Source organism: Pleurodeles waltl, chromosome 1_1 (genome assembly GCF_031143425.1).
Source record: "Pleurodeles waltl isolate 20211129_DDA chromosome 1_1, aPleWal1.hap1.20221129, whole genome shotgun sequence".
In the NCBI taxonomy this organism is placed as follows: domain Eukaryota; kingdom Metazoa; phylum Chordata; class Amphibia; order Caudata; family Salamandridae; genus Pleurodeles; species Pleurodeles waltl.
Genome location: NC_090436.1, coordinates 706,575,358 through 706,587,609, shown reverse-complemented (window position 1 = coordinate 706,587,609; position 12,252 = coordinate 706,575,358). Strand labels below are relative to the sequence as shown.

Sequence of the window (12,252 nt, the reverse complement as noted above, 5' to 3'; positions counted from 1 at the left end):
CCCCTACTGTAGGCCCTCCTAGCCCAGAGGGCAGGGGGGCAGGGTGCAGGTCCCTGTGTGTGAGGGCACCCATGCATGAGCAGAGTTGCCCCTACAAACTCCAGCTCCATTACACTGGACTTCATAAGTGAGGGGAAGCCATTTTACCTGTGTACTGGCACAGGTCACTACCCAAGTCCAGGTACATAGTAGTAACTCCGAACCTGGGCATGTTTGGTATCAAACGTGTCAGAATCATACCCCAATACTGTTGCCAGTATTGGTTGTATGATTCCATGCACTCTGGGGGCTCCTTGGAGGACCCCCAGCATTGCTCCTACCAGTCTTCTGGGGTCTTCCGGGCAGCCCGTGCTGCTGCCACTCCTCAGACAGGTTTCTGCCCTCCTGCTGCTTGACCGGCTCAGGCAGAGGAAGGTAGAACAAAGGATTTCCTTTGGGAGAGGGAGGCAACACCCTCTCCCTTTAGAAGTAGGTGTCACGTGGCTTGGGAGGGATAGCCTCCCCAAGCCACCAGTATGGTTTGAAGGGCACATTTGGTGCCCTCCTTACATAAACTGGCTTGCAACAGTCCAGGAACCCCCACTCCCTACTCTGGCGTGAAACTGGTGAGTAACCACTCCCCTGTCCATCACTACCTCAGGGGTGGTGCCCAGAGCTCCTCCAGGTGGCCACTTGATTCTGCCATCTTGAATCCAAGGTAGACAGAGGCCCCTGGGAGAATCTGAGTGGCCAGGTCAGGCAGGTGATGGCACAGCCCCCTCCTGATATGTGGTCACCCTGCTAGGTGAACAATCCCCCTTCCTGGGCTATTTAGGGTCTCCCGCTTGGGTGGGGCCTCAGATTCGATGTTCTAGATTCCAGCAGGACTCCTCTGCATTGTTGACTTCATATTCTGGCCACCTGGACTGCAACTGGACCCTCCAGGAACTGGCAATCTGCAACTCCAGCGACAACTCTTCTCTGCAACATTATTTATCTGGTTCCTTCCAGCAACTGCAACATTTCCCTGGCTGTTCATCCTCCGGGGGTGAAAAGTCTTCAGCCTGCACAAGAAACAAGAAGGAATATCCCTTGGAGTGAAGGAGTCACTCTCCTGCATCCGCAGTCGCCAACTGCAACGACGTCTGGCTGCGTGGATCCTCCCTCCTGCAGAACTGCATGGATTCTGCAACACAGGTGGTGGTCTGGAGTGGTCCCCTCGGTCCGCTCTACCAGCTGCCCAACTTGAGAGACGGTGAGCCCATGCCCCTCTTTGCAGGACAGCCCCCCCCAACACTGTAACTCTTGCAGCTACAAAGGCTTGTTGGCTCCTCTTTCAAGGGATCTTCAGGCTTTGTGTATCCCCAGCCTCTAGCACTCTTCCCTACAAAGCACAGTCTCCTGCCTGCTGCCCTGCTTGCTGCTCTTGCAACGTCGGACTCTTCTCCATATGGAGGTGTGTGGACCTCACTGTGACTCCTGTGCCTGCTGCCTGTGAGTTGCCTGTGGGGGCTGCATCCTCTTCTTTCAACTCTCCTCACTGCTGAGGGTCACCTGGGACTGCCTCCTTGGACTTGAGTCCCCCTGGACCTTGCTGGTCCCTGGCAGCTCTGCAAATCTTCATTTGTGACTTTTGCCTTTGCCAAGGCTTGTTGGTGGTTTTCCAACACCACTGACTGACTGCAACTCCTCTTCCATCATGGTACATCACCTGCACCACTTCTGGAACTCTTCTCCTGCTTCGATGTTGCAGAGCTGACTCCTTGTCTCCATCGTCGACCCTGTCCTGCATCCCCAGAAGGGTGGGTAGTGGCTCCTTCCACAACAGACACTCCATTGGGAACTGGACTTGGTCCCCTGCTTTTGCAGGTCCTCTTCTGTCAGGATCCACCTTTGGTTTCTTCCAGTTTTGCTTGGGTCTTGCACAGTCCTTTTCCAAAGTTTACCTGTGTGTTTGGGGAAAAACAGGTACTTACCTCTTCTCTCCTGAATGCTGGGGGCACCCTGGTACTTACCCTTTGGAGTTCCTAGTTCCTCTAGCTCCTCTCTACTTATTCCACTTCTTTGGGTGGGGGACTGCCTTTCACATTCCACTTACTTAGTATATGATTTGGTCTGCCCCTAGGGCCTTTACTATTTGCTATTGTTTTTACTATTTGCTTATGCTTTCTATGCTAATCGCTGACTTCTAATGTGTGCATAATAGTGTGTTTACTCACCTCCTACTGGAATATTGCCTATACAGTATTTTAGTAACTGTGTTACTATAATAAAGTACCTTCATTTTTGTAACACTGTGTGGTTCTTTCATGTGTGTAAGTGCTGTGTGACTATAGGGGTATTGCATAAGCTTTGCATGTCTCCTAGATAAGTCTTGGCTGCTCATCCACAGCTACCCATAGAGAGCCCTGGCTTTGTAGACACTGACTCCATCTCACTAATAGGGGATACCTGGACCTGGTGTAAGGTGATAACCCCGTAGGTGCTCACCACACACCAGCCCAGCTTCCTACGGGTACTACACCTGGTTGACATTTACTATACAGTAAAATCCATAAAACCAACTCAGGACCCACTCGCTCACAGCGCATCACCACACGAAGTGGCTATGGTTGTGTATAATGCCACATTTGACATTGAAGGTGGTTGTAATGGTTTTTATTTTATTTCTGTCTATAACCACTTGTATCACCTTACACATCTTAGCTTTACTACCCTGATCACGTGTCTGTAGCTTTCCTTAGCTGTTCCAGGAGAAGCTCACCCAACCCAACAAGTGAAAAATCACGGCTCAAAACAACTTAAAGCAGCAGACTGCCACCAGTGATGCATCGAAGTCCACTCCTCTCTCAAGATAGGAAAATTCTTGAGAAGCATCTGTGCTCTCTGACTACCCCATGCCCACGACACAGGACCTGGCAACCAGAAACAAACATAGCTATCTACTGGGAATGTCTGTGGCAAATCTTCCAAACACACACACTCATCCATGACTTGGGGGTCAAAGTGCTTTTTGAACAGCCTTCAGATTTAGACCACTGTTTGGTTATGTCATAGAAGTGCCCACTGACATCGTAAATCCCCGTATGTGAAACTATGGCACCGCTGATGTAAACTGAAGACCTCCAACCATCTATTTTCAGAATGAGACCCTGGGTACAGCAGAATGGCGCAGCGACCTGTCTGAAGGCACACTCATTTGCATATTTATTTGGCACGGGAGCTCGTGCTAGGGGAGGCATGGTTAATTGCTGCCCCGCAGGGAGTGCTAGCATGCGTCTGCTCAAGTATTGATTGACATCCAATCAGCGTTCTGTCATTTGTAATTAGATGTACAGCCGGCTGCGCGAGCACGGCAAAAACCCTAATAAGAGTTCTCAAGCCGTTCGCTTAATTGGCAGTATGCTTCTTTCTTCTGCGAAACAAGGTGGTGAGAGGGAGGTTCAAGAACACGGCGTTAGCTGTCTTCCTGGTCCCAATCCAAGAAAGAAGCCATACGGTAAGCGGTACTGAAAGAAGTTTGCTGGTCAATGGCTTCTCTCCTTTGGCTGATACGCCTTGGGAGAAAGGGGTAGACACATTATGAAGATCTGTAAACAGAAACGTTTCACATCTTCAGGAGAGACGAGTGTTTTCAAAATGTGCCCGCTCCATGGAGCTCAACCACCACCTAACTCTTCGTTGGTCCCTCTACGACGCCAGCGTTTTGGTGCCAGGCCCGACTGACAGCCGCTGCTATCATCATGTCTCATGTATGCATAGCCCCACTCATGCATGCATGGAGTGGAGTAAAAGCGAGTGAGCGGCAGTGCCTTAAATGGGCCCCACTTCTTCAATTTGACAGGGCAAGTACCTGCACTTCTCAGCAGGGGTGCAGTATTTATGATAAGTGGAGGCACTCGGCAGCAGCAAGCAGGTGCTGTGGCATTCTGAGTACAGCACCTCTAGATTTCCATTTCAAGCACTGGTGAGACAGACATAGCCGCGCATCCTTGTTGGGTGGGTGTGTCTGCTCAGTTGCCCGGTGCTGCTGGCACCACGCCTATGATGCTGAATGGCTCTCAGTTGTTACTATCATTCATCCTCTGCTGGGGAACAGCCAGGTTTTATCTCCTTCCTAAATTCCAGTAAGTCAAGGATGCACCACAGCTTTTTTGATCCACCTTTTCTCCTCCCACAAAGTGACATGTTCAGCGCTTTGGAAAAACGTCAAAATCAAAAAACAATGTGCAGCAACTTCTACACTAGGCTCTGTGCTCTGTTAAAGTGGTGCTCGATCTGGATCCAGTCTCTCCTGATCACGCTTAGCGCGTAGTCTGCCCATTGGCTGAATGATCCTCGGAGCACAGGTATAAAGCGCTTCGATAAAGAGCTGAATGCTGCCTTTTCAGGCCCAACTGTCCAGCAGAAAAATGGGTCACCTCCCCCTAAAAGCTGAAGTTGTACATTATAAATTCATGAAAGAGAAGTGAACGTTCTGAATTATAAGTTACAATCCGCGTGGCATTCTGGTTTCCAATGATCAGTTCTAATTAATCCCACCGTCCAATTTTACCTATAACAAATCAGGCCTGAGGTGCTCCTGATGTAATGAAAATTGTATTTGTGAAATGTTTCACTGTTCGTTGAAGTGAAGTCATCAACATCCGCATATCAATGAAGCCGCAATCAATTTCTTACACACTAAATCTGGTTTTGCCCGAAAGTATTACAGGAATTGTGTAAAAGCCCCTAGCCAAGTTAGTGGGGGGTTGGGAGAGTATGACAATCCTCAGTGGTGAAGGCGACATGGATCGTGCACTGACAACAATTAGTAGTGTAGGCAATGGTTAGTTTACAATAGTCACCAGGATGGTGGGTTCCGCCATCATATCTGTCTTTGATACTTGAGAAAAGGCCCAACAAGGATGCAGCTGTAAGGCTGCAAGGTTTTGAACTCTAGTTACAATGAGGTGTTTGTGTTTCTGGCATAAGGGAGGTGATCTGGGTGAAATGCGTGCAGTGGGAATATATATCACATACATATGCACACTGTAAACAAAGAGTAACCATTTAGCATCAACCCATATGGTAAACCATTGCTTCAACAGTCCTAACTGGAAATAACATGGCAGACACACACCTAATAGGCATTTCAGCAAGACCTTCCTTCTCATGCACCTGTGCAGTACAAACAGCGCACCTATAAGACAGCATCGAACAGTTTATGGTTTCACGCATTTTGGGCCTGAATCACAAAGCCCTTCTAAAACAAGGTCAGCAATTTACTCCTATAGGTTTCCAACTACATTTTGACTACATTTGCAACTTCTGAGGATTCGCTAACACCCACAGGAGTGATCCATGTGTTCTCTAGCTTTACATTTTCAGTGGTACTGAATACAAACATTTATAAGGGCATACTACCATCTAGGTGTGAAGTCCTCTTCATGGTGATCTTTTTTATTTTTTTGTTCCTCTCTTTCCGTACCCATGTACTCCCTCACTATTCCCCCGTGAACCCGTTTTTTTTTTTTTTTAAAGAAACTGGACAATCTTTTCTAGATGAAAAGGCAATGCAAATATTTGTGATGACTCGCAAGCATGTCAGCCTGAGGATGTTCCATGCAATTTTTATGGCCACTACCAATACTCTCCCCTTTCTTGCCCCTATCCTTAGACATACAATGGCTAAAACCCTCTTATAAAGGGAGATTTTCCCTTCTCATAAGTGTACTTTAGCATTCTATTATCCAACCTCCGCTAATTCTGTAGGCGACGAGTTTGCATCTTGAATCACAAATGCATTTTTGTCTCTACTAGTCTCATTGAGGAGTCCAAACCCCTTTGTAAATCAGGCCCCTTTGTTAGTAGCTGAGACACAGAACTGTTTACTTGCTTTCGCGTGATATAAAAGTGAGTGTGAGCTTGAGGAAGAAGACACTGGCACAGTAATGATGCCAACATGGGTTCATTTCCAGGAACTCAGCAGTACACTTGTCTTGATGCCTCGCACTCACCTGTGCGTGTTCTTGACTTGGCAAGGGCAGAGCTTGTCACAGCGGATGCCATAGAGCCTGTCATCAGCACACAACCTGGTCTCACAGCTCTCTCCAGTGTAGCCGGGTTCACAGAGGCATGCCCCGCTGATGTGGTAGCACTTTCCACCATTCTGGCACCGGCACGCTTCGGCACACTTCAGTCCATAAAAGCCGACTGGGCACTCATCCTGGCACCTGCAAGGATAAATATTAGGGTCAGGAGTGCAGAGGCAGAAGGGCACTGGCAGGTACTAATAAAAGGATACATTTATTAATATATGTTGGTTTAAACCCTATTAGACCCTCAATTCCTAAACATTAGTGTTTTGCTCCTGGTGTTACTACAGACAGAGGTCAACACAGTGTTGTGGGGGAACAGGAAACTTGGGAGTCACCTTCAGTTTACATCTCAAATAGCTTCTCCCTTTCTTCTCTCGGCGCCCTTTGTCCTGCGAGCCTTTCTTATACCCTTTTCTCTTACTTTGTGCCCTGATACACAAAGTGCTTCAGAGCCGGACATGTCCCTGTCCAACATCAATGAACCTCCGTACCGCGCATCATACCAGCAGAGCTGGCATCCGCGTGCCAGCCTGCCACCAGGACAGGCTCGGGGAGATAAAATGACTTTCCACTAGGCCACCTGCAGCAAGGATTGGCTCTTCGGCCCAGGGCATGGCCCTCCTGCATCTCTTCACGCATGGCTACCACTCACACATTGTATAACAACAAGATGTCCTCCCAGCAGCACACCGCAAACTTGACCTCGTATCCACCTCGTGGGAACAAGCTTCCCCTTGTGACAGACAGGAGCAGCTAAGGCACGACAGAAGGAAGTTAAAAGAGTCTAGCGCTTTGATTAAGGGCCGAGCCCTCGGTGAGGTCTCCGCGCCAATAGAATAAACAAGCATCTGACAAATCCAAACAGGACAAAGGGATTCATTTGCCAGATGGCTGTTGTCAGTGGGCTTCCGACCCGACGCAGGGTGAGACCTGGACAAGGTGAAAAAAATATATATATATATATATATATATATATATATATATATACATATATATGTTTTGGAGGGAGTAGAGGTCGAGAGTGGATTTATCAGGCTGCCATGAAAGGCATTGCCACTCTCGGCAGGAGGCAGTAGCGGAGGTTGTCATACCGCAGGCTATACGGCACCTAACCACACCACTCATGCCAGTGAAATGCCAACATATACCAACGTCTCTGAAACAACTGACTGCGCGAGGGGCTATAATGCAGCTGTGACTCAAATAGAAATTTGCACAGTTAAGTTCAACATGGATGGGGCGGCGTAGTAACGGTGCTAAGGGACTCTCAGAGTTCCATTACCTTGCAAAGAAACTTGGCCTTCGGCCTCGCGCCTCCATATGGTTGAAGAATTCATGTGTGAATAGCAATACCCTTGTAAGGCACAGCACGGGGTAATTTATCACATAGATAACTGGGGTACAACAGGCACGTCCCTCCCTTAGGCGTGGTACCACTGCACCTGCTGCACTATTGATAGCTATACTCCTGCATAGGTGTGCTGAACAGCCAACTGCTGCTGTAAATTTCAGATGCTGATTTACAGAAATATAAACTCTGGATATTTACATCCGAAAATGGAACTGGTGGATTTCTGGAGAACTAAATTTATGGTGGGCGCAGGAAAGGTATGTATCGAAGTGACTATCATGCAAGCAGCATGCATTATGTATAAAATAATAACTCTTGTTGGCTATTCACAACCATTTGCATGAACATTTCCATCTGGAAACACAAATATCAAGAAAAAGAACAGAGCATAGGAAAGTAAAAAGAATCGTCCACAAATGTCTTGTGTTGTAGGGAACGCGTTCCTCCAGAGAAAATTACAAAATACAAAGCCCCAGTGGAGAAAAAAAACCAAAATGAGGAAATTAAATATAAGCTTATTTACGGAAGTAAGAACGGAGGCGGAAAGGAGTGTGCATGGCAATCTATGACTTGGGTAGATTTCCAGGAATACTCTTAGGACGTTTTGAGAATCCCTTAAAAAGCCGACATCCGCTGACATTGTAGGAGTAAATCTGCCAGGTGCAGTTTTTCATATCTATTTTCTTAATGTTTGTGAACCGACCCCATAGACTGGGCAAAGCAGAGGCAACTTGGGGGAGAAGAAAAGAGGTAAGTAAGAAAGGGAGACAGAGCAGTGAGACCTACAGAGAAGGAGGATAGGACGACTCGACAAAGGTAGTGTTTTGTGTACATGCGTGCGCGAGACAGAGAGAGAGTCTGAGAGAAGTTGATAAAGAAGCTTGGTTGAATTATTTCATGTATCTGACAATGCAGCGTGTATACTGATTTAAAATTAGAGTTTGTGCGCATTCACAAGAAAAAAGACAACTTCATATTTCACTATTATCTGGCACCAGCATCATCAAGTGGAATCTAAAGCTTGTCTCACTTTACCTAATGAATGCATCTGCCACGTCTGCTGGGCTGTAGCCCGCTGTAAAGGAGTTTTGAGTTTTTTCATTAACTTTAGCAGATTTGTATCCTCTCTTATCAGCGCATGTGTATTCCACAGTATGATGGCCACAGAGAAAGCACCTGCCGCCAGTTGTTGTCATTCATTTTCGCCCTGGTGGGATTTCACAGGCTCTTGAGGGTAAGCTCCTGGCATCGGCTGTTTCAGCACAGTTTCCAATGAGCAGAGAAACTGGTTGTAGTGAGCGTCTTGTTTTTCAAAATGATTGGGGTGCTCTGCCACTGCGCCCTCTACCTGGGATTAAATGCAATAATCTTGTGTGTCAACAGGGAGTTGTGGGTCGAAGACAAGAACAACAGAAAGATGGCCTCAAGCACCCCCTGGTAAAGGTTACGCGGGTTATACAACGTTAAAGCCCACACACAGGGCGTAGCTTATATTGGTGCAGCAGGTGCAGTGACACCGTGGCCCTGAGGGGCACACGGAACCCTGATGTATTTCATAGTCCAAACAGAAGGGGCTTGTAATTTCCTTCCTTGCATTAGAGCCCAGGATACACTGGCAACGCCACTAACCACTCAAAGTAAGATACCACTGCCATTAAGACTGAGAAAGGCAGACGACTGACATTGCTCCTTTCAATTGGGGCTCCTGCCTGGCAGAAAGTCCTGTGGTGAAAGAAGGCTATATGTCCGTACCACAGGGAAAGGCCCGCAAACAAGAGGGTTATGTGAGGGCACTGGCACTCGAACAGTGGCACTTAGAAGTCCATCAGTGTGAAGTCGCCACACTTTTTCCACACCATGGCACATCTGTTTCTGTCTGTCTGTGAGAAACACTGGGAAACAGGCAAGCCATAGAAAAGAATATGACTCGTCACTAAATCAGAGGGTAAGATTGCCAAGAGGCACAGCCCCACATAACAAGGCTCCGGTGCTAGCTTAAACCTTAAACAAAATATCTCAGAAAGGGCAACTTAGTGAAGTAACCAGCTAAGTGGACTATGATCATAAGAAATACCATAAAGGGGCCTGGAGAGCTGCTAAAAGCTGGCAGCTTACTAAAAACCATAAACTGCGAGCCTCTCTTTTACACCTCTCCATTCATCACACTGCGAAGCGCTGCATCCTATAATATGAGAACCGCACCCCAGTGGTTATCATGCACAACATGGAAACACTTCCCACATAGGATCAAAACAAAAACAAAAACAATACTCCAAGAAAATACTTGCAATGCAACACTGGATTTGAAGATGAAGCCCCACACTCAGCATTCTGGAGACAGGAGGGGGTACTCCACAGAAAATAGAGGGGCTGGCTCAGGGTTAACCACTGAGAGGCACAGACCTACAGTCAGAGCACTGGGGTAGTTGCTTGCCATACAAATGAATGCAACTGTTCTTCATATCCGGCGCTTGAGCTATGGAGAGGTGCAGTCCCACATGCCATGCCTGTGCGGAGGGTGCACTTCACAAAAATGCCCTCTGCTTGACGGTTAAACCACTGATAGGAGTCCCACACACCCTGAACTGGCAGGCGCGAAGACCAACAGAATTTTTGTATACTTCAGCACAGACACTCTATGCCTGTGTTGCACTGGGCGTTTGTAAGTATACGCTCTGGGAGCTGCTCTGGCTAACTGGCCAGCTAATGAACCTGTTCTCACAGAGCCCCAGTGCTATCAGCTACCAGGCAGAGAGAAAAAGTTCACCCATCTGAAAGAAAGGTCTGTCTAGGGCATTTCTATGTCCTAGTTTTAGCCAATAACCTTATTTCTATTTTAATAAATAAGATGGTTATTTATCATCAGCCCTTAACTGTCTAAGGACAGAAACAACAGGAGTCATGACAATGTTGAATACTCACTTCAAAGCTATTGAAGCAACCAAAGGTGTACCTCCCGGTGCTAGAGGGTGTTCTGTAGTGCACACTGAGATGGTAACATTATTTTTTGGAAAAAGTCTGGAGCTCCACTGGATAACACTGCTAAAAACGTTCATCTTTGTGAGGCAAGCAGTGAAGAGGCAAGCTTTGTCATTTGAGTGAGCACTCATCAAGCACACTCTCTATGAAACAAACGCAAAAGTACAGAGGCCCACAAAAAACCTCTGGATACATTCAGATTCAAAAACACATAGGTTCACAGCAACCCCTTGGATACGTTTGAGCCAAAAAAGCAGAGAACCATACCAAACGTCTGGATACCTCCTACTGATTTAAAACACATAGGGGCATATTTAAGAAAAGTGGCGCTGCACTTTGGGCCACTTTTCTTTCGCCCCTTAGCACCCCCTAACGCCACCATGTATGCACTGTGTTTAAAATACGGCGCACCATGGTGGTAGTTAGGAGACTAGCATCAACATTTTTGACGCTAGCCCAGCACTTTGCAAGATTAGCATAAATTTTTTTGATGCTAATCCTGCAAAGCACCCAGAGGCCCATTGTAAACAATGGAAGCCTCCTTTTAATGCTTGGTCTGAGCAAGCGTTAAAAGTGGCGAAAAAAATGGCGCAAGGAAAACTCTTAGATTTCCTTGAGCCATTTATTTGGCCTCGCTAGCGGGGGAACGCCCCCTTTGCATACATTATGCCTGGAGCAGGCATAAAGTAGCACAAAGGGTTATAAAATGGTGCAATGCATGGATTGCGCCACTTTGTAAACATGGTGCAGCGTTTTTTGCCTTCTAACGCCACATTTTTGTCAAAAAATGGCGCTAATGTGGCATTAGAATGGCATTAGGGGCTCTTAAGTATGCCCCATAGGTCTACAATAAGATTCCTACTATTGATCCAAAAACACAAAGGTCTCCAATAAACCTCCGGATATCTCCTACTTATTGAAAAACAAAGTGGTCCACCCAAACATCCTGATACTGATTTAAAAACAGGCGGATCCACAACAAACCACCTGAAACCTAGATTCAATAACAGGGTAGTGCATTACAAATCATCGGATAGCTTTTACTGATTCAAAAACAGGGAGAACCACAACTAACCTCTGGATATCTCCTACTGATTAAAAAAACACATAGATCCAAAACAAACTTCTTGACACCTCTAACTGCATATACCTGCATCAAGAAAGGAGCCCCCACTAATGGAGAACCAGTTTACTGTGTACAAGAATTTTGCTGTCATAGGTCATATAGCTATTTTATATGCAGAAAGCAAATATATAAGTCACAATTAAACCACTTACCTAACAATAGCAATGACACTGAACACAGAACAAACAAGTACTTTGGCTACACACATACACACAGAAATGTTAAAGCACAACATTCTCACACCTCCTCACTGACACTCATGGAGGCCAATAACAAATTGCATTTCGCAGCATATTTAGTAGTAGTACAATAATACTACTCATGTACTACAACATACTATTCACAAACCTACACACGGAGGTCTAATGCCTTCCCCTCTCTTGTCTTTTATGGGCAGAGAGATCCGTCCTGACTGCAGAGACCGCTGCATATGTAAGCCTATGTTTTAGTAGTAAATGAGGGAGGGACGTGAGTGTGGCTGGAAAATGGGGAATACATACTACTAAATGTGAGGAGTTTTCGGAGGACAAAGGAGCGGATACGGGAGGGCTGGGGAGGAGTTTAGCGAGTGACGTGCACCTACTCAGAGTAAGTCCATTCCTATTCACAAAATGCACCTAATCACACAGCTACTACAGCTTAAAAGGACACAAAAAAAGAGTAAGTGTACTCCAGAACAGAACTGGAGTAAGTCCAGCACCAAACATGTTCAATCACTGGTAATGCAACACCTTCCC

General features: G+C 46.6%; 1 protein-coding gene across 1 annotated transcript in view; it reads right to left on the bottom strand.

The window, feature by feature from the left end:
• MEGF10 (multiple EGF like domains 10) overlaps window positions 1–12,252 on the bottom strand; it is a 243,099-nt gene that overhangs the window by 74,014 nt on the left and 156,833 nt on the right. The window contains exon 9 of the mRNA XM_069227282.1: window positions 5,979–6,194. Within this exon, the coding sequence (XP_069083383.1) occupies window positions 5,979–6,194 (216 nt within the window). The remainder of the gene's footprint in view (window positions 1–5,978; window positions 6,195–12,252) is intronic.